Genomic DNA, 21,590 nt, shown 5'->3' on the forward strand with positions numbered 1-21,590 from the left:
AGTGTGTAGAAAATGAGTTTAGGGTAAAATTGCATTTGGAAAAAGAAGAAAGTTGCCATTGGTTGGTAAATAAATGTCATGTTTTTGTAAAAAGAAACTGATTATAAGTACTGTACTTTTCCAAAGAACTTCATCTGCTGCTCGTGAGGAATCTTCTCTCCTTTTTGTCGTGTGGTAACGTCTAAGAAAGACACAAAAACACAGCAGCAAAATGAAAGGAAAGGCCTGTAAAAGAAAGCTTTATCTGACTGCAACATACTGTACAGACTATGCATATAGAAGAAAACTCTATGTGGATGAGTTGTAATATACAGTTTTGTGTGAACCAATGCACACGTAATAAAAATTACAGAAAAGATTACAGAAGCTGATGTTAAACATGTCAAATAGTATATGTAAAAATCTTCACAAAAATACGCACCGAATTCCAGCATGTGCTCATGAGCTTCATCCACATATGTGATGAGCTGCTGCAGAAACGTGTAAGCAAACCGTTTCTCTATCGAGGGTGTGTCCAGCTCTTGCTCCTTCATAGCCCTTAAAATGGAAGGAAAATAAAGGTGATGCTCATCGTATTTTAAGATTTGCCGGATGCTAACATGGAGTCATGAAACCAACTAGCTCAACTGTGACTCATAAGAAATGCCAGCAACAAATAGTGGTTAGAATTGGTTTGATTTTATTTTAAATTAATCATTAGTCATGGGAAGACTCTAATAACAACGAAGTAACACTGAAAATCCCAAAGACTTGGTAGTGAAAATTCACATTACTGTAGCTAAAGTGATAGAAAGCCCTTAAATAAAAATTTCATGGCTTGTTAATTATCTACGTTCTAAGTTTCTTTTTATAAAGCCTGGATAAAATCCTTCATTTACTAAATGACACAAATAAAAGGTATCAGTGCTTTATATTCATAATTATTTAGTATATTGTGCTAGGTAGTGTGGCACCCTGCTGAGGGTTTGGATGGTAGTTAAATAAAGCAAATTTTCATGTAACAAAGGGGTCATGATCCAGACATGTAAACACGATGCAAATGGTGACACGGCCACACATCAGACACACTCACCGTGATACGGTGTATCCATTAATCTGAAGGAACTTGAGGATGTCTTGTGCTTTTTCTCTGTCTTTGGATTTCTCTTTGGCAGTTAGAGTGTCATAGGGAACCAGCAGTGGATGACTTCCCCCTCCTACAAAATAAGAAAAGGAAGTGGAAACTGTGGGATCACAGATTCCCAAACTTTGTCATTCAGACTGAAGCCAAACACTCAACAGCTCTGGATTACTGCCTGTTAGAACAGTGTGAAGCCTTCATAAAACAGATTGAAAATTCTACCTATACGGTCTAACTGGAGATGGCTGAACATGTAGGACACTGCAGCTACATAGCACAGCTATTAGGGCAAACAAAACAGGTTGAGTTGCAGGATCATATATTCAAATATTCAGGGTTATTGACTTCGGATTACTGGACTAATTTAGCTTGGCTAATGTTCATATTGCGTGTCTAAAGTCTGTACACAGGCTGTACAAGATATGTTCACACTAAATGTGCACGATAGTGTGAGCGCTACAATTATGTCCAACAACAAAGGGAAATTTTGACAATGGATTCTTTGGTCAGAAAGATTTTGTGCTTTTGTAGAACTAAACTTTTGGTAGCAAATAGTTGGTTAAAAGTAAAATCATCCTATTTGTACAATTCGTCTATTGGTATTAATCCAGAGTTTGAACAGTTGTGCATCCTGAGCTAAGGCCTTTAAAACCCTTTACCTTCGTCACGTAGCAGTGAGGTCCTGCCTTTAACAAGTATTTCATTTAGGAGAGAGGAAAAGACATGTTAAGGACAATACAGTCTACTACGTAAACACTGCACACTTATGCATTTGGGTTGTTTTTCTGTCCAAAAAAAAAAAAGAAAACAGATCTAAAGGGAGACAGGAAGAGCACAGATCTCCTCTGGGATATACCTTTGGCTTCCAGTTCATGCTTCTTCTTCTTGGCCCAAATATTATGATAGTTCTCTGCAAGCAGCTCTGCCATGGACTGCAGGTCAAAACCAAACAGTTATAGTATAAATGATGCTGAGTGTAAAGTGATTTTGATATCATTAGCATGATGTATCAGTGAACAGCTTTTCACTCACGTGCAGATCCCGGGACAGGGTGACGTTGCTCATGTCCACTGGGCGAGGGCTGAATCCATGAGCGCCCTCTACAGAAACCTACAGAAAACACAAATAGTCAGACTCTAATCCTAGAATTTGTTTAAACTGTTCAAACATTGTTAATACTGAACAAAGCGTTAATAAGCAAATGTGAAATGAGTAACTGTTTGGAAATTTAACCCAAACACATGGATACCACCCAGGCTAAACAATCATTCCTCCCTTCCCTCTCCTGTTTATAGAGCATTAAATCTCAGTGGAATGTAAATATAAAACCTCTTCCTAAAGAGTATGAGCTTGATCAGTGTGAACAGTGAAAGACTAGTCAACTGAAAAGTTGAGGCCTGAAGCTGTGGTCAATGTAAGCTGCGATTTAACCTGGCTGGTGAGGGAGATCCTGCGTGTACGGGTGTGTAAACTGGCCGAGTCGCTCTCCCTCATCCTTTCGATGCTCCAGCCCCAAGACAACATGGTCTTCAGAGTCTCTCTGATTGGCCAACGGTACACCTCTTTATCCTGCATGACAGACACAAAGACAGAGAAATTAATGCTACATTGAAAAGTAATAATATGCACATTCTTTTTTTTCCACACAGCACTATTAAACAGCTGCTGGAAGTAAATTCAGCTTAATTTCCATTTGCCAGGTAAACATTAAGATCGTGATTAATATTAAGATTTATATTTCCATTTTTATATAATATTAAAGCCTGTTGAAGCTTGATGTGCTTAATTTAACTGATTACCAATTTGTCAAGAGTTTCCAGTGAAACACAATAAAAGAAATAAAGAAAAAGAAAGCTTCATTGCTAATCACTGACCTAATCAAATCAACTGATCCCCTACAACTGACAGAATGGTAATTAAGACCGAGTTTAAGCTTTACCTTGTCCGACAGTCCCTTGTAAGCCTTTAGCAATGGATGAATTTTGGAGGCATCACACAACTGCTCACCATGAACCCAGCCATTAGCAAACTACAGAAAGACAGAAAGGGAAGATGGATGAACATCTCTAGTTTCCTCGTGCTTTCAGAGCAGCTGGTGTTAAACATTATGCCCCATTACCTTCTCCATGGACCATTTCTCGTGTGAGTGCTCAGCGTACTTGTTAATAAAGTGATCCAGCTTCTCAGGAACATTCACACTGAGGAAACACAATAATGCTTACGTTATAACTGTAGCTTCTTTTCTATAGAAAAAGCATCCATGCTGAATCAGTAGAGCATAAGAAAGTGTAACTAACTTGCTGGTGTCAACAGGCTGAGGATTAAAGTTGCCCTCTGCATCCATGGACGACTGTTTTTCCATCATTGCCACATAGTTAGACTCCATGTAGTCTGGAGGTAGAGCGCCAGCCACAGCACTCAGACATGGTAAAGCCAGCTTAAACAGCTCAGCATCATACTTCTGCAGATACACACACTGTGTGAGCACTGTTTATCCAATAGAGCATATTCATTCATTCCTTCAATTTCTACCGCTTATTCAAACTATTCTCGGGTCACGGGGAGCCTGTGCCTATCTCAGGCGTCATCGGGCATCAAGGCAGGATACACCCTGGACGGAGTGCCAACCCATCGCAGGGCACACACACACTCTCATTCACTCACACACTCGGACGATTTTCCAGAGATGCCAAATCAACTTACCACGCATGTCTTTGGCCCGGGGGCAGAAACCGGAGTACCCGGGGGAAACCCCCGAGGCACGGGTGATAACATGCAAACTCCACACACACACAAGGCAGAGGCGGGAATCGAACCCCCAACCCTGGAGGTGTGAGGCGAACGTGCTAACCACTAAGCCACCACCGAAATAGAGCATATGCTAAACAAAAATTGTCTTCAATTAAATTGAGTTTGTAGACAGTTTTTAAACATGGTTCTCTATAATGGAAATCTGGATATAACATTTGTATTTATTTTTCACATGAATCCTTAATCCAGAACCGATGGTGGCTGTGACAACAAAAGGGAAAAACCTTGAGAGAACCTGGACTGAAAAGGGAACGCATTCTAGTTAATAATTCTAATGCAGGGTAGCCAGTTAAACTACAATGGAACATATTTACTTGTACACTATTGGTACCTGAACTGTACAGATGCCTGTATGTCAGAAACCATACACACGATATTGTCTATTCTGTCAGAAACACCCAATAAATGGCTACGTACATAACCAAAATGTTACTATTTGTGATTTTTTCTTTAAAAGTCATATTTCATTACTTATGCCTCATTATTTAAAATACAATAGTATTTATTAGTTTGAGATAGTTTGTGACTGTAATAATATACGCTATAAAATATTGTGCATCTGAGACTTTTCAATAGCTGCGGACAAGACTGCAGCATGCATGGCTGATGATCTCTTCTCCTTTGCTTTACCATGGTCTTGTATACATGCTCAAAATGTTCAGCTAGGCAGATATGGAGTTCAATTTGCCCGGGTGTCAGATACCTTTCTGGATAAAGCATCAAAGATTCCCCAGAAGAGTTTTCTTGTGAGGTGGAGCTCCTCGTCTGACGCTGCACCAAAGCTTCCCCACCCCCCTGACAGACAGTAGTACTTCCAGCATCGCTCGTAGTGATTGGTCAAAAGCTGGGAAACAGATGCAAGTAACAAGCTCAGCTTAATCTATATGTGAGGTAAAACAGTACCTCTTCCTTGTCACCCATAATGAAGCCTAATGAAGCTAGGATAGTCTGACCTTTAAAGGCATTTTGGTGTGTTCATTCAGCAGAGGAACATCAAACACCAGACGTCTCAGCAGATGCTGCATCATAGAAGGCCTCAGTTTCCTAAGGACATGCCGATATTCATTATACATTAAACAGATCCTTGTATGTAAATGAATATGTTTATATGAGAAAAATGACTTGTTTCCACTCAAGTTAACTTAATAAGTACTGGTCAATTGGAATTAAACGAATCAAAACAAACACACACGCACCCACACACAGCGAGCAGGCACTCTTCGATGGCGTCTCTCTGGGCTTTGGTGAGGCAGCAGCCCTTGGACAGGCGGTATACAGTGTGGAGGAGCGAGTCGATGAGTGAGGCAAACGGCTCTGTGCCCGCGAATAGAGGTGCGCATTTTGTCAACAAGGGTAGAACGGCAGTACACAAGTAACGGTTTAGTGCCAGCGCCATGTCTGTGGCACTCAGGGCAGCCTAAAAGTCAGACAGGAGAAGTGCATCAGAGTAAAATGGCTGTAATGGGTACAGAAATGGCAAAAGGGTGTAATATGTAAACAAGCATCTGTAATAGAAAAGAAAATCTAACAATATTTAAGAGTCCATAATTACTATTAATACTATATTACTGTTAATATATTTTACTATAATAGTATAACCACAGTCTGATTATTCCTACTCTTTTCCCATTGGTCGGAATCTTTTATAATTGTCAATATTTTTGTCTTATGATAGTGGTGAAAATACTGAATACCGAACTGAGGTAATGAACATATCATCTACTTGCAGTGATTTGTATGTATTTGCTATTTATCATGTTGCAGGACCAAATATGTAATAAATTACGCTGAACAAATCCGAACATTCCAAGTGTCAACATGCATTATTTGATGGTCATGTGACTCACTGTATCCAATGAGGCGGCAGCTCTCAGATCAGGCAGAAAGCCGACCTCCAGCAGATGGAGTAGGAAGTTCTGGTCCTCGATTCCATAAACGCGGTCTAGAAAAAGAACCATGGCTGCTTTGTGGTCTGGACAGAACCCAGCCGACATGTCTGGCTCCACCACAGAACCGTCTGTGAAAAATGGGACAAAAAGTTTTGATACCTGTGTGTGTGTGTGTGTGTGTGTGTGTGTGTGTGTGTGTGTGTGTGTGTGTGTGTGTGTGTGTGTGTGTGTGAGAGAGAGAGACTGATATACCTTTAGCGAGTGTGGGCATGTGAAAGGGGAGGCTGATCACTCCCTCCAGGTCCTGAATGGGAATGAGAGAGCGAAGGATGGCCCGGATACGAATCGCCTCTCCTTTTCCAGCATAGATCAGCTGCACAAATAAGAGGAGATGATTACTCCCAATATTACTGAATTTATCTTAATCCAACAAAACACATTTAAATCTTGTTTAGTTAATAACAAGCTTTTCTTTTTTTTGTACTATGTGTATGTGCTTCAGACTCACATGCATCTCTGGAGCACAGCGGCCCAAAAGATCTATCAGAGCGGCATAGAAGGTCATGATGGCATTACCCATGTGTATAGTGTCATCCTCCTCGTCATCCATCATGTCACTACTGTAAAGCGTACACACATATATAGCCTTGTAATGAATACAAGACCCACATAATCTTTTATCTCAAGTGTTATTGAACTATGCTTGTACCCCTGTGTGGGGATGAGTGAGAGCATGTGATTGAGTGAAAGGGAGAGAAAAAAGAGAGAGAGAGAGAGAGAGAGAGAGAGAGAGAAAGAGAGAGGGGCCAATACAGTGTCTTGCTGTCCTCTGATGTAGGTGAGGGTCCATCTCTGCTTGGATCTTCAGATATTTTAATAGCCTCCTCCATCGCTGCCAGCAAACCATTTCCACCCTCACCACGCAAGGCGGGGCCAAAACACTCTGGCCGGCGAATCAATAAGCGCACCACCACATTAGCATTCTCTTCCACACTCTCACCTACAGAAAAAGAGAATTAACAACCAACATTAAATGTGCATGGTTTCATCTGGATTTTTTTTTTAATGTGATCCTTAGATAATAATGTAAAGGTCTAGAGGGGCTGAATGAAATGCTTGTGATGGAACGGACTACTTTAGAGGATCAAGCCAGAGCTTCAACCAGAGCTAAATAATTTTGAACTGAACAAGCGTTAAGGATCATGAATCAGATTTTCTTTCCTTGGTAGAGTATGTGGTCTCTGACCTGAAATTGCTGAAGCTTTGTTTACAGAGGCAGCAGTGCAGTACATGGCTGATGATGTCGTAATTAATGTGACTCTCACCGTTACAGAATACAGCGAAGCGGAGGAAGTCGAGATATCGCTCTCCCTCCACAGGGTTCCAGCCAATATCAGGATAGCCCTTAGACACCAACATCAAACAGCTCTGCAGACCACAGCCTGCAAGATACTGCACCACCTGTGCACACACACACGCACACAGAATACAGAAAAAGAAAGAAACAAAAGTAACAAAACTGTGTGTGTGTAGTAAATATATTAATATGTAATATAACATTTACATTTATCTCATGAACATAAAGTTAATAAACAAAGTAATTGTAGTGAGGAGTGCAGCATTACTTTACATCAGGGACATCCTAACTAAATAAAATGATTAGGATCTCAGAAAGATGTGAAGAAGTAGAGAAAGAGAAACGGAAGCATTTGTTTCCTGACCTTTTCCAGGTCTGGTTCTCTGAGGGCCAGCGCCAGTTCGTTATTATCCATCACAGAAGCAGCAGCTACATCCAGTGGTGTTGAGCCACGCATTGAAGGAGATGCTGCAGAGGATACATAGGAGCTTCACTGTACATTATGTATATACAATCCAATATATCCAATCCCAAACATACGTGTACACAGGGAAAACAAAGCAGGTCTGCATCAGTGGGCTGGACGTTCACGATCAAAATGGACTTAAAGTGGGATTTTATAGGGTCTGTGTAGACTACAAAGAATGTAGTAAGGTCCTTTTAAACAGTTTCAGTCCAGAGATGTTATGTTATGTCACTTCTGTTATTTAGGAACCCTTATTATTTCTGTTTAAACAGTGAGCTCTACTGGGCCAGCAGATTGCACACACTGGCACTTCCACAATTCCACGATTCAACAAACAGAGCAAATGCAAGACCCCTCTGCTAACCACACACTCTTTTTTTCTTTTTATATGCATGTACTGTAATGATACAGTACACTCTGCTAGAGAAACTCATTTTGTGCACTAGCTTTTTACCATCATCATTTCTAACTGTGCACAGTCTATTTCCATGCTCGGTTTGCTCAGATGAGCACACGACTAGATTGGGAAAAAAGACAAATGCCACAATTAAAAAGCCATGGAATGGAACATAAGAATAACAAAAGCTTTCCTGGTTGCAACAGTAAAGACAAGTCAAACAAGCAGAGCTGCAAGTGAAGCCAAAGTCTGAAGCACCTTGACTAAGCTAAGGGATTTACCCATTAAATGGTGCTATACCTCAGTGGAGAATGGCAAATCTGGTACATACTGTACTGTAGCTGGTAAAGACATTTTTCGAGAGTCCGTTATTCAGCCATTCAGTAAAACGTTATATCATGCATCTTTAAAAGAAGATGGTGTTTGTTGTTACCGAGACCCACGCTGCTGTTCTCCAGCAAATAGCTTAGGTGATCAAACATGGCCTTCTGGTTTTGACGGCTGATCCGGCAGAAGTAACACAGAAAGCGACAGCAGTTGGCCACCATCTTAGGAAATGCGATTTCCTAGAAACCGAGGGACCAAGAATGCAGATTAAAACTGGAGAAGTACTGTACAGTAACAAAAAGTACAGCTATATCATGACGCTCTTAGTAAATAAAGTTCATTTGTTATTCATGTCGGTCTTGGTTACTGATTTGTTTTACAGTTATCAATCAGAAATGGTTAAAAAATATATTTAAGCTATATTTGAATATTACAGCTTCAGCTATTACTACTGTAAGCTAAGCAAAATAAGTGCCGCATTCTTCTGTCTTCTAAGTGATCTAAAGTAAATATCTACTGCTTTTAATTTGTTCTAAATAATAGTCCAGTGGATCTTTTCTATGCATGTTAGGCATGATGATGATGATTACCTTGGACTCTCCTCCACCCAGCACATTAACCATGACCTCCATAACTGTTTCATGCATGCCCAAAGCTCTCATCAGGTTTGGGTGCTGATAGAACACCTTATTGTTCATGATGTCGCTGTAGACAACGGGGAAATGAGCCATCAGTCTTTCCACTGATGCTAATACATGAAGTAGTTTATCCAAGAGAGTGACACAGTGTGTGCATGTGTGTGTTTGTGTTTTAATGTCGTGTTTACCTGAGGCCTCGGATCATGAGTTTTTCTTCCTCGCGACCCATGCGGACGCTGAGCAGTGAACGGATCTGTCCGAGCGAGTCTAACAGGTTGATGGTGTCCTCCACCGAGACAGCATTGATGGTGTATGTTTTTGGCAAAGCACGTACCTGCCCGCCGATTCCATCATACTGTCTGTGTAGCAGCACAAACATGGCCCTGACTAGCTCAGGGTCCTCTATCACAGACTCCTGAGCCCAGCGAACCATCGTCTCTGAAATCAACTGCTGCAGAGTGCCTACACAGTGCGAAGAGGCCACCCGTTTATTCCAATTGACTAATAAAAACTTCATATGATTTAGCACCCAGATAAAGCAGCAGGCCAATTATCGTCTGAGCAAATGACAAAAATCCGATACAAGAAATTTGAGTACTTACTGGGCTTCTTGGCTTTTTTTTTCTTCGGCATGTCAGTCATTTTCTTCTTCAAGTAAGACACTTTTTCCACCAGCGACATAAGACGCCCTCTGATCGTGAAATCGCTGTCTCCTTCCCCCAGCTTATCGTCATCAATCTCTATACCTGCACACACGCAATATTATTAACATCAATAATGAATATTAACCTTAATTTCTTCCTGAGGTACATGCAGCCTCAGCCAACTGATCAAAATGGGGATATTGCTGATTTCTAAGCCTGTTACAGGTATTTATTTAATTTGCATTTATTACTTTGTGTGTGTGTGTGAGAGAGAGAGAGAGAAAAAGAGAGATAGAGAGAGCGAGCAAGAGAGAGAGAGAGAGAGAGATTATGACTGGTGGTGTTTATTGTGTGTTTGTTGCCTTTTTGGACTCCTTTATCATGTGTAATGTTGCTCCCATTTTAACCAGTTCAGCACAAGCCCAGCCATTTTTAGGGTCATGATTGAGGACAATGTCCCGTCCAGAGACAAGCTGTTTCATGTTGAGGTTTTGTTCAAACCGACCATCGAAAATACCTTCTCTAATGAATATGTTTTTTTTCCATTGGTTGTTGTGTTAAATCTTAATAGTGCTATTTTCTGATTGGCTGTTGTGTAGCCTCTTTTTTTGATTGGCTGATAAGTGTCAAGCTCAACTAAGAACTGAGAAACAATGCTTGATTCCTGCCCGGTTCCATAGAGACAGCGGTGCGGACTGATACATTTTGGCCGCTGGGGTTTATTTAATATACAGTATGATAAATAGTCAAAAAGTTTTTCTGCATGAGAAATACGATGTGTGATGGGAGAACGTGAGAAAAGACCCAAATGCATGTCTGTCATGCTCAACGCGTGATACCTGTCAGCCCTGAGGTTTATATGGAAGAAAGAGCCTTCTCTAAAAGAACTGCATAAGTAGAGTGAGTTTAATGAGTGTGAGAACGTGTTTGTACCACAGTGTGTCATGAGATCTTCATGGAACTGCAGCAACTGGTCTCGGATGTCCTCTGGACAGGGACATTCCTGTTTCTCATCCTTGAAGCTGAGCAGCATGTTAATCTGAAAAAGAAAAAAAAAAAGAATGCACACACAGCCATACACAGATACTAAATTCATCTTCCAGCAGAGGCTGTTGTATTAAAAATATGCTGGATAGTAATTTTAGACAGACCTGTTCCTGAGGCGGTGAGCGAAACTCTTTGGTTTTGCGAGCAGTGAGGGCAGCAGACATGTTGAGTGCCTGCATGACCTCGTTATAGCGGAAACGTTGGTTATCCTGCAGGTTGTCTACAAAGTCATCAGAGAAGGCCACTACCGCCTCGATCCGGTGCCGGACTTGACAGTCACACAGATACTGCAGAAGGTGGCACATCTGATCAACAGAAAAACAGGGAGAATAAACAAGGCATTCAAATGAATCTGTAAAACTACATTTTCCCTAAAAACATGTTTACATTTACTCGTTTGTCTGACCACTTTGTACAAATGAGCTAAGCAGATGAAAACGAACAACTGTGCTCAAAGCCTTAAAACGTACTAATACCTTGGGAGCCAACACCCAAACATTTTACAGTGTTTAAAAACATTTTCATTTCTTCTGAAGTCACAGATTTTCAAGAGAATCACATTAGCTCTACATTGACCCCTACGTTGAAGATGTTTCTTGAGATAGATGAATGTTTGTTTTTCTTAAATAAAGGTAGGGGAAAATGACCTCCCACAACAACAAGCCACTGCCAGCAGTACAATGCAGGTCAGAAGGACAAGGCAGCAAATGCTGAATGTTGATTATCTGACAAAACCACAGAGCCAGCATTATTGTATTTATGCAGCAGGATAAATACGATAATTTGATGTGGGGAGGAAATTGCCCACATTGACACACATGGTAATAGTTCATGAGTACATTAACAAACTATAAATCTCTCCCATTCAAAGAACATCCAGGAAACAAAGAAACAAAGGAATAAACAATGAAGAGGTCGATAAGGAAAATAACTGACAGGTATTCATGGCTGCAGTGGTGCTACTGCTGGAGGACAACATGAGAATTACAACATGAAGATACAATGCGCATAGCATACAAGCAATAATTTCTACATAGTTTAGCACAGGAGTTTCTGACCTGCAGTTTAACAGGTTCAGGCAGCTTCATCTGGAGCAGGCCTTCTTTGGGCACTTTCCTCTTTCCACTCTCTTCCTCCTCTCCTCCTGAGCCTCCTTCAGTCCTTCTCTCTCTGTAATCAGTCTCTCTGTCTGGACTGATGGCCTGCCCCTGTTCCCCTGAGTCCTGTGAGAATACACTGGGCTCGATGAGTTGCAGGATGGCCCTCAGGTCCCCATTGTGGAAGATGCCCATGATGAGCAATGTATAAAAGAGCTTGATAAGAGGCACAAAAAGAAACTCTGTGCTTCCCCCTACAGGGTCTCGAACATGAAGGCTGCCCTCCTGTACTGCCTCTGTGAGCATCTCCATCGTGCGGCTCTTCAGTGTCTCCAGCGGGAACTCTGGGCTGTATTGGAAACGGTCACTCCCTCCGCTGCCATTGCCTGTGGTGAAAGCACTGAGGAAATTCGGAGAGGAGAAGTGCATGCGTGGTCTCAGGGAGGTGCTCAGGCCGATTCCTGGCAGGCCGTGGCGCTTCTTCTGCTCGTCAGGAAAGAGCGTGATGCTCTTGGTCTCATCAGTCATGGGCACAATGTACTCGTTGTTCATCATGAGCCGGGCTGTGGCATAGCTGCTCAGATGGATGTCAATGAGCAGCTCATAGTAGCCGGTGCGAAGCAGCCCCGCCATACTTTTGTTCTGAATAGCTGACAGCAGCTGAGACTCGTCCACATGGCTGCAGAGCGCTGCTGCCACACGGTGGTTCCCCAGAGCACACATGGCTGAGTACAAACGCAGTGTGTGGTAGTGAAACTGCAACAGCTCCCGCTGTTCTGTGAGCTCCAGGATATCCACCGACCTGCTCAAGTAAACAAACAAATGCACGCACACACACCAGAGCAATGAGCCAAACCAGGGCATCTTTAAAAAATAAAATGGAGATTTTAACACATCAGTGCAGAACATACTGGCGTGTTTCTACAAAATATACCTTTAAACAATCTTTACACAATGGCAAATATTAGTAAGCTTATTGGAAAACTGACAGAGAGCACCTGCTACTGGGGTGTGTGTGTGTGTGTGTGTGTGTGTGTGTGTGTGTGTGTGTGTGTGTGTGTGTGTGTGTGTGTGTGGTTTACCTGTTCTCCTCAGGTATATGCAAGGCCATGAACTGCAGCGGTTCTGTGCACTGCACCATCCAGCCGTGCCTCTCATTGACCCTGGTGACCTCTGACCTGAGGAACTGATTGGGCACTCGGCTCCAGAGCACGGGTGTGAGGAACTGGACATGCATGCGGGGTGGACACTGAGACACTGCGTTCTTCCGCTCGCTCTTAAACAGCCCGGCTGATAATGGCATCACATTCTGAACCTCAGAAACACAAACAATGAAGCAAGCACACATGCATACATGCCCGAATCAATACCTCCACCTCCTTATCATCAAACCGATCTGTTTGGTGTTCAACTTTAACCGATTTTCAATGTCAAGTTACATTAAGTCATACCCTTTCTTAATCCCACCATTAAGCCAGATACTCAAGGAGATACATTCTTTTTTTTTTCCCGAGTAATAATAACCTTGTACTTCCAGCAAACCTAACACAAAACACATTTCCTGTTTGGGTGTAAACATATCATATTTACTCATTAGCAGGATTGACTGTGTTTATATATTGTGTCTGTATGTGGATGTGTGGATGCATCTGTGTACAGGCTGGTTTTGTATTCTCACCTTGATTCGTCCCAGTTCAAATTGGAAGACGTTGGGGCTGGTGGCCTGAGCAAACACTGCGGGGAACAGTTTGGTACTCGGCTCCACCTAGACAAACACACACTCATTATCATTTTGTGATACTGAGTTAAACCCTATAGGTCTCATTTTCCTCACGCATGTAACTACATGTTTTTTTTTGTTTTGTTTTTTTACTTTTCTGTCATTCTCCCTATAGTCAATCAATTATAGCAGTTACTGTATGTTTTAGAATATAACTGAATAATACATCATGATGTATGTTATATCACAGACTCCCACATGTCACTTTATCATATACACCAACTGTACCATGCAGGTGAACTTTTTCTATTGTAGCCTATGTGACACTCGTTTCAACACCGTGATGTGTGTGACTGTGCTAAGAATGATCCACCAACACACATTTTTACTCATGTTCAAAGAGAAGGGAGTGATACGCACGGTACATGTGGCAGGTGGGCCAGATATAATCGCTACTGAGTGTATTTATGTGTGTGTATTATAAGCAGCAATCTCATCTCTCGTACCTGGTAGTAAGTGCTGAGCTCTTTGCCATTGGCTGTGAAAGTGAGCAGGCCACTGGCGGTGTCCACCATGCAGCCGATCTCTAGTCCATTATTGTTACGGCCCTGCCCAGGGTTATTACTCTCACCGGCCCACACCATGTAGCAGTTACTGCGCTTAATGCTGCACACACACACACACACACACACACACACACATATACACAGGAATAGACAGTGAAAGAAAGAGCTTGAGAAATGAACAAAGCATCAGTTACAGGACTGCTGTAAAGCAGCAAATGTAACAATTTCACAACGAGAGAAGAAACACCACAAAGATTTTACTAGAAACCTTTTGGGAAAAACAGAAAATTACATTTTATTTTATTTGTATAGCACTTTTAACAATGGACATTGGCACAAAAAAATATCTAATTGCCACATTTAAATTTTAATTTATTCATTTAGCTAGTCAGGGTAGAGAGTGGCGAGATGCAGCCCCAAGATGACATGAAGAAGAAACCAGACTCAAATCATTTCCCTTCTATAACTGTACACTGTAAAATCAAAAAGACCAATTGTGTAAACAGGAGCTTATTATCTTATGAGCAACTTAAGGATATGAGGACCAGAGCCCCACCTCCCAGCTTACTAAATTAGCAGTGGAAATGCTCTGCCCTTGATTATTGGCTAATTAGCCAACAGACCTAGCTTCACTGACCTCTCATGAACTTTTCCTTTCTCATCCCCGAGGGTGACTGTGACGGTCCGGATCTTGTCAAGGTGAAAGGCCGGGTCGTACTGGTGGAAGTCAGAGGTCACCCAGCCTACCCACACACTGGAAGGCTCCTGGCCTGGAAATATCCGTACCGAGTAGTAGTACTGAACCACAGAGGGGGAAAAAAAAGCACTACAACTGTCACTGTTTATAAAATCATACAATTTATTTATTACTTTGGCTCTGAATATAATAGAACATCGGTATGTATAGAACATCAGATTTAATTCAAGGGAACTTTGAGAGAGAGTTGGAAGTCATAAAATATAAAATATTATGACACACACACACACAAAAGAATCTGGTCATTCAGAAAAATGTCTTGAACAGAGTTTTAAAATATAGTAGGCTGTTTAGGTGACTACTTTAATCTAGCAACAGCATAGCAACTGCCGAAGGCATCATCAATGTGCATTTAAACGCACTCTTCCTCATGACTGATATACATGTTCTTTCTTCATGGCTGATATTATTTTAACCTGTTACTTTATTGTGATCTTCTAAATAGGACAAATGACATGAATAAGTGTTGTGTACTAAATACAGATATAAACGCCCTTGAATTGAAGCCGACATGTGAATAGTAACTGGTAAATTGTTACTTCTCACCGTGCACGTCTGCATGAGGAACTCATAATCATCTCTCTCGTCGGCCATCACCTCTTCTGACAGACGAGCTGATGAGTTACTTGTGCTGAAATCCGGTTTAGACTTTTTCAACATGAACCTGCATAACACCCACCCACAAACCAACCCACCCACCCACACACAGACACACACACACGTTTTTCTTATACCTTTATTTTATTTAAACCGCCTGCTTGGTTTTGTAACCATATTAAATCATTAAATATTATCATTACAACAGTTATTATATTATGGACATGGAATATGGAATATTATGTGTATATATATTTTTTGTTTTTGCACATTTGTCACACTTTAAAATTTCAGATCATCAAACAAATTTTAATATTAGATTTAAAACATAACCGTGGTTTATCACACTTGAGTTCAATTCCTCTAGCCACACCCAGGCCTCAATACCAAAATTACCCGAAGAGCACAGTGACGACTCATCCAAGATGTCACAAAAGACCCCACAACTACATCCAAAGAACTGCAGGCCTCACTTGCCTCAGTTAAGGTCAGTGTTCATGACTCCACCATAAGAAAGAGATGAGGCAAAAACAGCCTACATGTCAGAGTTCCAAGGTGAAAACCACTGCTGAGCAAAAAGAACATAAAGGCTTGTCTCAGATTTTTATGATCCCAAGACTTTTAGGAAAATACTCTGTGGACTGACGATACAAAAGTGGAAGGTGAATGTCCCATTACATCTGGCATCAAAGTAACCCTGCATTTCAGAAAAAGAACATCATACCAACAGTAAAATATGGTGGTGGTAGTGTGATGGTCTGGGGCTGTTTTTGCTGCTTCAGGAACTGGAAGACTTGCTGTGATTAATGGAACCATGAATTCTGCTGTCTACTAAAAAATCCTGAAGGACAATGTGCGGCCATCTGTTAGTGACCTCAAGCTGAAGCGAACTTGGGTTCTACAGCAGGACAATGATCCAAAACACACCAGCAAGTCCACCTCTGAGTGGCTGAAGAAAAACAAAATGAAGACTTTGGAGTGGCCTAGTCAAAGTCCTGACCTGAATCCTATAGAGATGCTGTGGCATGACCTTAAAAAGGCGGTTCATGCACAAAAACCCTCCAAAGTGTCTGAATTACAAAAATTCTGCAGAGACGGGTGGACCAAAATTCCTCCACAGCGCTGTAACAGACTCAATGCAAGTTATCGCAAATGCTTGATTGCAGTTCTTGCTGCTAAGTGCGGCCCAACCAGTTATTAGGTTTAGGGGGCAAATACATTTTCACACAGGGCCATGGAGGTTTGGATTTTGTCATCCCTTTATAATAAAAACCTTCATTTAAAAACTGCTTTATTTGTGTTATCTTTGACTAATATTTGAATTTGTTCGATGATCAGTGTGACAAACATGCAAAGAAATAGAAAAAATCAGGAAAGGGGCCAACACTTTTTCACACCACTGTATGTATACAGTATATATATATATATATATATATATATATATATATATATATATATATATATATATATATATATATATATACTAAAACCTGTCTCGCAGCACATAGCAAGGTGTGCTGCATAGGGTGTGCATAGGGTGTGTTACACAGGAGATATATGCATATGCAGAGCTCCTACACAAAATCTGATTCTACACACATACACAACACACACAGACACAACACACACATACAAACACAAACCTCTGTTTCAGTTTGGATGGTTTCTCCTGGTTGTAGTCTTTGTGGTTGTTAAACTCGTCCTTTTCTTTATCCGGGCCGTTGGAGCTCATGTGGCTGTGTGAACTCTTCATCAGCACCTCAAAGTCTGAGACTGTCTCAAAATCTTCCAGATCTTTCTTCGGAGAGAAGAAGCTGCCGTTAGCTGGTAAAGTCCCGCCAGCGGGTTTAGTGAATCCCTCAGCGCACTCGATGGGCATACTCAACCGGTAAAACACAATGTCTGTGTTACTGTTCTGGGATCCAAATGACCTCTGTGTAACCTTTAGGCAAGGTGGACTCTCCACTGTGCCATCAATTCGCGTGACCTTTTGGAGATAGCAGATATACACCGGTAAACACACTCAATATTATACAGTGCCTTGCGAAAGTATTCGGCCCCCTTGAACTTTGCGACCTTTTGCCACATTTCAGGCTTCAAACATAATGATATGAAACTGTAATTTTTTGTGAATAATCAACAACAAATGGGACACAATCATGAGGTGGAATGAAATTTTTCGGATATTTCAAAATTATTCGGCCCCTTTACTTTCAGTGCTGCAAACTCTCTCCAGAAGTTCAGTGAGGATCTCTGAATGATCCAACGTTGAACTAAATGACTAATGCTGATAAATAGAATCCACCTGTGTGTAATCAAGTCTCTGTATAAATGCACCTGCACTGTCCATGGACATACTAGTAAATGGTGTAACTAAATAAATAAATCCATCCTGTATATATAAAATGTATGCTATATAACAAATAATGCCTTTACTAAGTGATTAAATTATATTTAATACAAATGACATGATTTTACTGACATGCTCACTAAAGCTGAGAGTAGTGAAAGCAGAGGTACTGGATCGAAGCCTTGTGAGATGCATGTGATTAAGCTAAAAATATCTGAGTATAAAATACAGTGTGTGTGCAGACCTCAATGTGCTCGTAGCCCTGTGGTACAGGGATAAACTGAGGCAGCCTCTTGCTGAGCCACATGGTGACGTCTCGGTTCATATTGACAGCGAATGGCTCGTAGCCCTCCTGCAGGCCGCAGATGGTGAAGAACTTCAGTGTGCTCACATCTTTCCCAAAGTTCATCCGGCCTAACTGACTCACGCCCAGACTGCACACCGGGATAAAACCTGTCTCGCAGCACATAGCAAAAAAAGGGTGTGTTACACAGGAGATACAACAGAAACCTTGGACTTGGATTATATGCCTTTGCTCAATACTTTGTTGAAGCAAGTTTGACAGCAATTACAGCCTCAAGTCTCATAAGCTTGGCACACTTATGAGGTCCAGAGAGCTATGAAACAGGTTTTAATCAAAGATGTCTCTGTACATGTCTGCATTAATCTTTCCCTCTATCCTGTCTAGTCTTCCTGTCCTTGTGGCTGAAAAACCTTCCCACAGCATGATGCTACCACCACCATGCTTCACTATAGGGATGGTATTGGTCAGGTGATGAGCATCGTCTGGGTTCATCCATATATGATGCTTGCTATTCGAGCCAAAGAGTTCCATCTTTGTTTCATCAGACCAGAGAATTTTGTATCTCATGATCTGAGAGTCCTCCATGTGGGTGCCAACAAAAACAAAACACAAAACTAGAGACAAAACTGTCAGGACGGATAAGTAGAGAAAAATCGTGTGTCACCACAACCTGCAAAACTATTCCCTTTTAGGTGGTTGTGTTGCAGTTGCCTCTCCAGTGCACCTGTTGTCCCTTTCATTTGCATTAAAGCAGGTAAAACTGATTCATAATCACTTATACTGCCTAACTGGTTAGATTGATATACCTGACATTTATGTGTTCCCTTGCTATCAGTATACACACATTAATATTAATGTTATGCCATCTCATAAAATATTCCCAAGTGCACAGTATTCACAGTACAACTAATTCTGATTAATAAGACTAAGATCACAGATGAATTCAGGCCTAATGCTGTTTAGTTGAGCTGTTATAATGATCGTTTATGCTAATGGCATATATTTTGTAAAGAGGCGTATTTAAAAGTTTTCACTGCATTTGAGAATCTGGGACACAGTCAGGTATATCTAATGTTTGGGTGGTATTTCCATTCCGGGGTCAGGTCCTAATCATGTGTAAATTGTAGCATTCAAATGAGTTCATCACCATGGTGTTATGTGTTCAAGAAGGAAGTTCTACCTGTACAGTGATGTGGATATTAATGCCTTATTTTGACAACAGTGTTTGCTGTCTATCACAGCAACCAATAGGTGGCAATACGGTCTACTTTTTGTAGGTGTGCAACAAACATAAAGGATTTTCTCTCTCTCTCTCTCTCTCTCTCTCTCTCTCTCTCTCTCTCTCTCTCTCTCTCTCTCTCTCTCTCTCTCTCACACACACACACACACACACACACACACACACACACACACACACACATACACACACACACACACACAAAACACAATTTCTGTGACTGAGTTATAGCTGATGTAGATAATAAAGACACAGTACTGTGTAGAACATATTTCCTGGTGTGCTGAGATTTGCTTTGACTTCAATAAAGCATTAATATTCAAATGAACAATAAAAAAACAGTATTTTTGTAATTCTATTTCTTCAATACCTGTAAAATACCATCAGTGGTGACTATATTAACCATTAATGGACCATCATGCGGCATGTCTCTGACTTGATCGATATAAATCGATCTTTTATGAACCCCGGAAGTGTGAGCAAGTTGTTTTGTTCCTTGTATTGCAGAATCAGCTTGTCTTGTGAAGATTAATGGCATCATGAATATTGCTAAAATGAAAATGTAATTTAGCAGAAAAGCCTAGCTAGAAAAGCCTAGCTACCTCCGTCAGTAGGTTAATCCTTCAATCCAGATATACGGATAAACACAAGCGATCTCTCTACCAAATGTCTGCCTAACTAAAACAACCTACACATAGCATGGCACAATAAATGGTTGGGTTTATCCATGATTTATTATAGCATTTTATTTTATAAACCATCATTAAAGCATTTTTTGCAACATTTAGCAGACTCAGCAACAAAGCACTTGTATGGTGGCCAGATAGTGAGATGCTCTCTGTCTCTAAAACAACTGTCCAGTCTCAATTTAAATACAAAGAGCTAAATACAGCACAAAGTATTTGAGCCTAATTAGTCATAGACATATATTTATAAAATGAGTGGGTGGTATTTTCAGATACAGGATTGAAAATCCAGTGGCACAAGATACTAGATGGTATATCAAAAGAATCACAAATCTGAGCGTACACGGAAATGAGGAAATTAACTAAGAGCAAACACAGAGGATATTTAGATATCAGGAATCACACGGTACAAAGACGACTCAGCCTGATTGACTATAGACAAACAACAACTTGGCAAAAACAAGCTTAGCATATACAATACTAAAATGTTACATAGAAATACATAGACATAGAAAAGTTTGCAGTCCACAAGAAGAGGATGTTATAAAATAATGCTTAAACACTGGATAATGACAGAATGGCAGGTTGCACTGAGCTTGAATAAGACAAAATAAAAGCTACACATTTATATTTATAAATTGTTTGCTGTTTATTCTTACTTATAGACGATTCGTTGTAAATGCACAGCACGTGCAAAAGAAATTTTAAGATAGACAAACCACATCAACATTGTTAAAGCTTCCAGAGGTTACCCAACATTAGCCACTTAAATCCTAATGAACTGCATAGCAGTGCCTGAAGTGTCATTTTAACCAGAAATAGAGCTCCAAAGTTGGTTAAAATGCCCGTTTGAATGTTACTGAACTGTTTTGAGTCACAGTAATGGTGCAGTGCGCTCCACAAAACAATGTATGACCTGCATGCTCTCTCTCTATATATAACTATGTGCAAATTTCTGCAAATTTCTTATTTTTTAGATGGTTAATTGATTACCACATTTTCAGAAGAAGCATCTTCTCGCAATGTATCATTACGTCCCTATTAGCCACGCTACGTTAACATGCAAGAAAGTCTGGTAAACTACTTTGTTGCAGTGGGGGATTGATTAAGCACCGGTTGTTCATGGGATGAGAACTCAGAGAGTATAAGTGGGAAATGAATGATTGGCTATACCTGTGTGTAATTAACAGTACACTAAATCTGTATATATCCTTTGTCTCACGGTGAGCTGCTGAATGCTAGGCAGAGGAATGAACTAACTGCTAGCACAGTTATGCTAATATAAACAATATAACCTACAACATCTAAGTGCGTCTGTGTGAATTTCTTTAATCCGTCTTGTTTCAATTGTGATTTCTGAGGTTGAAATATCTGTGACCAAAAAAAGCATGGTGCAATATTTCATATAGAATCAGCACCAGTACCACCTTCCCAACCCACAGTAAAATTCACAATCACCAATGAATATATTATATGCTTATACCTGAGCAATAGACAGGCAGGTTTAAGTGTTCACAAGTAGCTCTGTGGCATCACTGCAATGTACAATTATAGCCTTGTGTTCATTAGTTCAAACCTTC

General features: G+C 40.8%; 1 protein-coding gene across 7 annotated transcripts in view; it reads right to left on the reverse strand.

Annotated features, from left to right (window-relative positions):
- ryr2a (ryanodine receptor 2a (cardiac)) overlaps positions 1 to 21,590 on the reverse strand; it is a 160,382-nt gene that overhangs the window by 43,331 nt on the left and 95,461 nt on the right. For 5 of the 7 annotated variants that reach the window (XM_047817486.1, XM_047817485.1, XM_047817484.1 and 2 more), the window contains 32 exons: positions 18,028 to 18,236; positions 17,077 to 17,420; positions 15,383 to 15,500; positions 14,717 to 14,877; positions 14,020 to 14,179; positions 13,472 to 13,558; positions 12,876 to 13,102; positions 11,755 to 12,595; positions 10,801 to 11,001; positions 10,583 to 10,688; positions 9,608 to 9,751; positions 9,194 to 9,467; positions 8,958 to 9,072; positions 8,474 to 8,606; positions 7,542 to 7,645; positions 7,146 to 7,281; positions 6,634 to 6,820; positions 6,329 to 6,440; positions 6,073 to 6,193; positions 5,779 to 5,948; positions 5,128 to 5,348; positions 4,885 to 4,975; positions 4,635 to 4,775; positions 3,418 to 3,581; positions 3,240 to 3,318; positions 3,060 to 3,149; positions 2,552 to 2,689; positions 2,153 to 2,230; positions 1,977 to 2,052; positions 1,073 to 1,196; positions 422 to 537; positions 117 to 181 (listed from right to left, as the gene is read on the reverse strand). In XM_047817486.1, coding sequence (XP_047673442.1) covers positions 117 to 181; positions 422 to 537; positions 1,073 to 1,196; positions 1,977 to 2,052; positions 2,153 to 2,230; positions 2,552 to 2,689; positions 3,060 to 3,149; positions 3,240 to 3,318; positions 3,418 to 3,581; positions 4,635 to 4,775; positions 4,885 to 4,975; positions 5,128 to 5,348; positions 5,779 to 5,948; positions 6,073 to 6,193; positions 6,329 to 6,440; positions 6,634 to 6,820; positions 7,146 to 7,281; positions 7,542 to 7,645; positions 8,474 to 8,606; positions 8,958 to 9,072; positions 9,194 to 9,467; positions 9,608 to 9,751; positions 10,583 to 10,688; positions 10,801 to 11,001; positions 11,755 to 12,595; positions 12,876 to 13,102; positions 13,472 to 13,558; positions 14,020 to 14,179; positions 14,717 to 14,877; positions 15,383 to 15,500; positions 17,077 to 17,420; positions 18,028 to 18,236 — 5,333 coding nt within the window. Of the gene's footprint in view, positions 1 to 116; positions 182 to 421; positions 538 to 1,072; positions 1,197 to 1,976; positions 2,053 to 2,152; positions 2,231 to 2,551; positions 2,690 to 3,059; positions 3,150 to 3,239; positions 3,319 to 3,417; positions 3,582 to 4,634; positions 4,776 to 4,884; positions 4,976 to 5,127; positions 5,349 to 5,778; positions 5,949 to 6,072; positions 6,194 to 6,328; positions 6,441 to 6,633; positions 6,821 to 7,145; positions 7,282 to 7,541; positions 7,646 to 8,473; positions 8,607 to 8,957; positions 9,073 to 9,193; positions 9,468 to 9,607; positions 9,752 to 10,582; positions 10,689 to 10,800; positions 11,002 to 11,754; positions 12,596 to 12,875; positions 13,109 to 13,471; positions 13,559 to 14,019; positions 14,180 to 14,716; positions 14,878 to 15,382; positions 15,501 to 17,076; positions 17,421 to 18,027; positions 18,237 to 21,590 lie in introns of all 7 variants that reach the window. The other 2 variants (XM_047817482.1, XM_047817481.1) reach the window with 1 other exon arrangement.

This window comes from Tachysurus fulvidraco, chromosome 8, assembly GCF_022655615.1.
Source record: "Tachysurus fulvidraco isolate hzauxx_2018 chromosome 8, HZAU_PFXX_2.0, whole genome shotgun sequence".
Taxonomy (NCBI): Eukaryota; Metazoa; Chordata; class Actinopteri; order Siluriformes; family Bagridae; genus Tachysurus; species Tachysurus fulvidraco.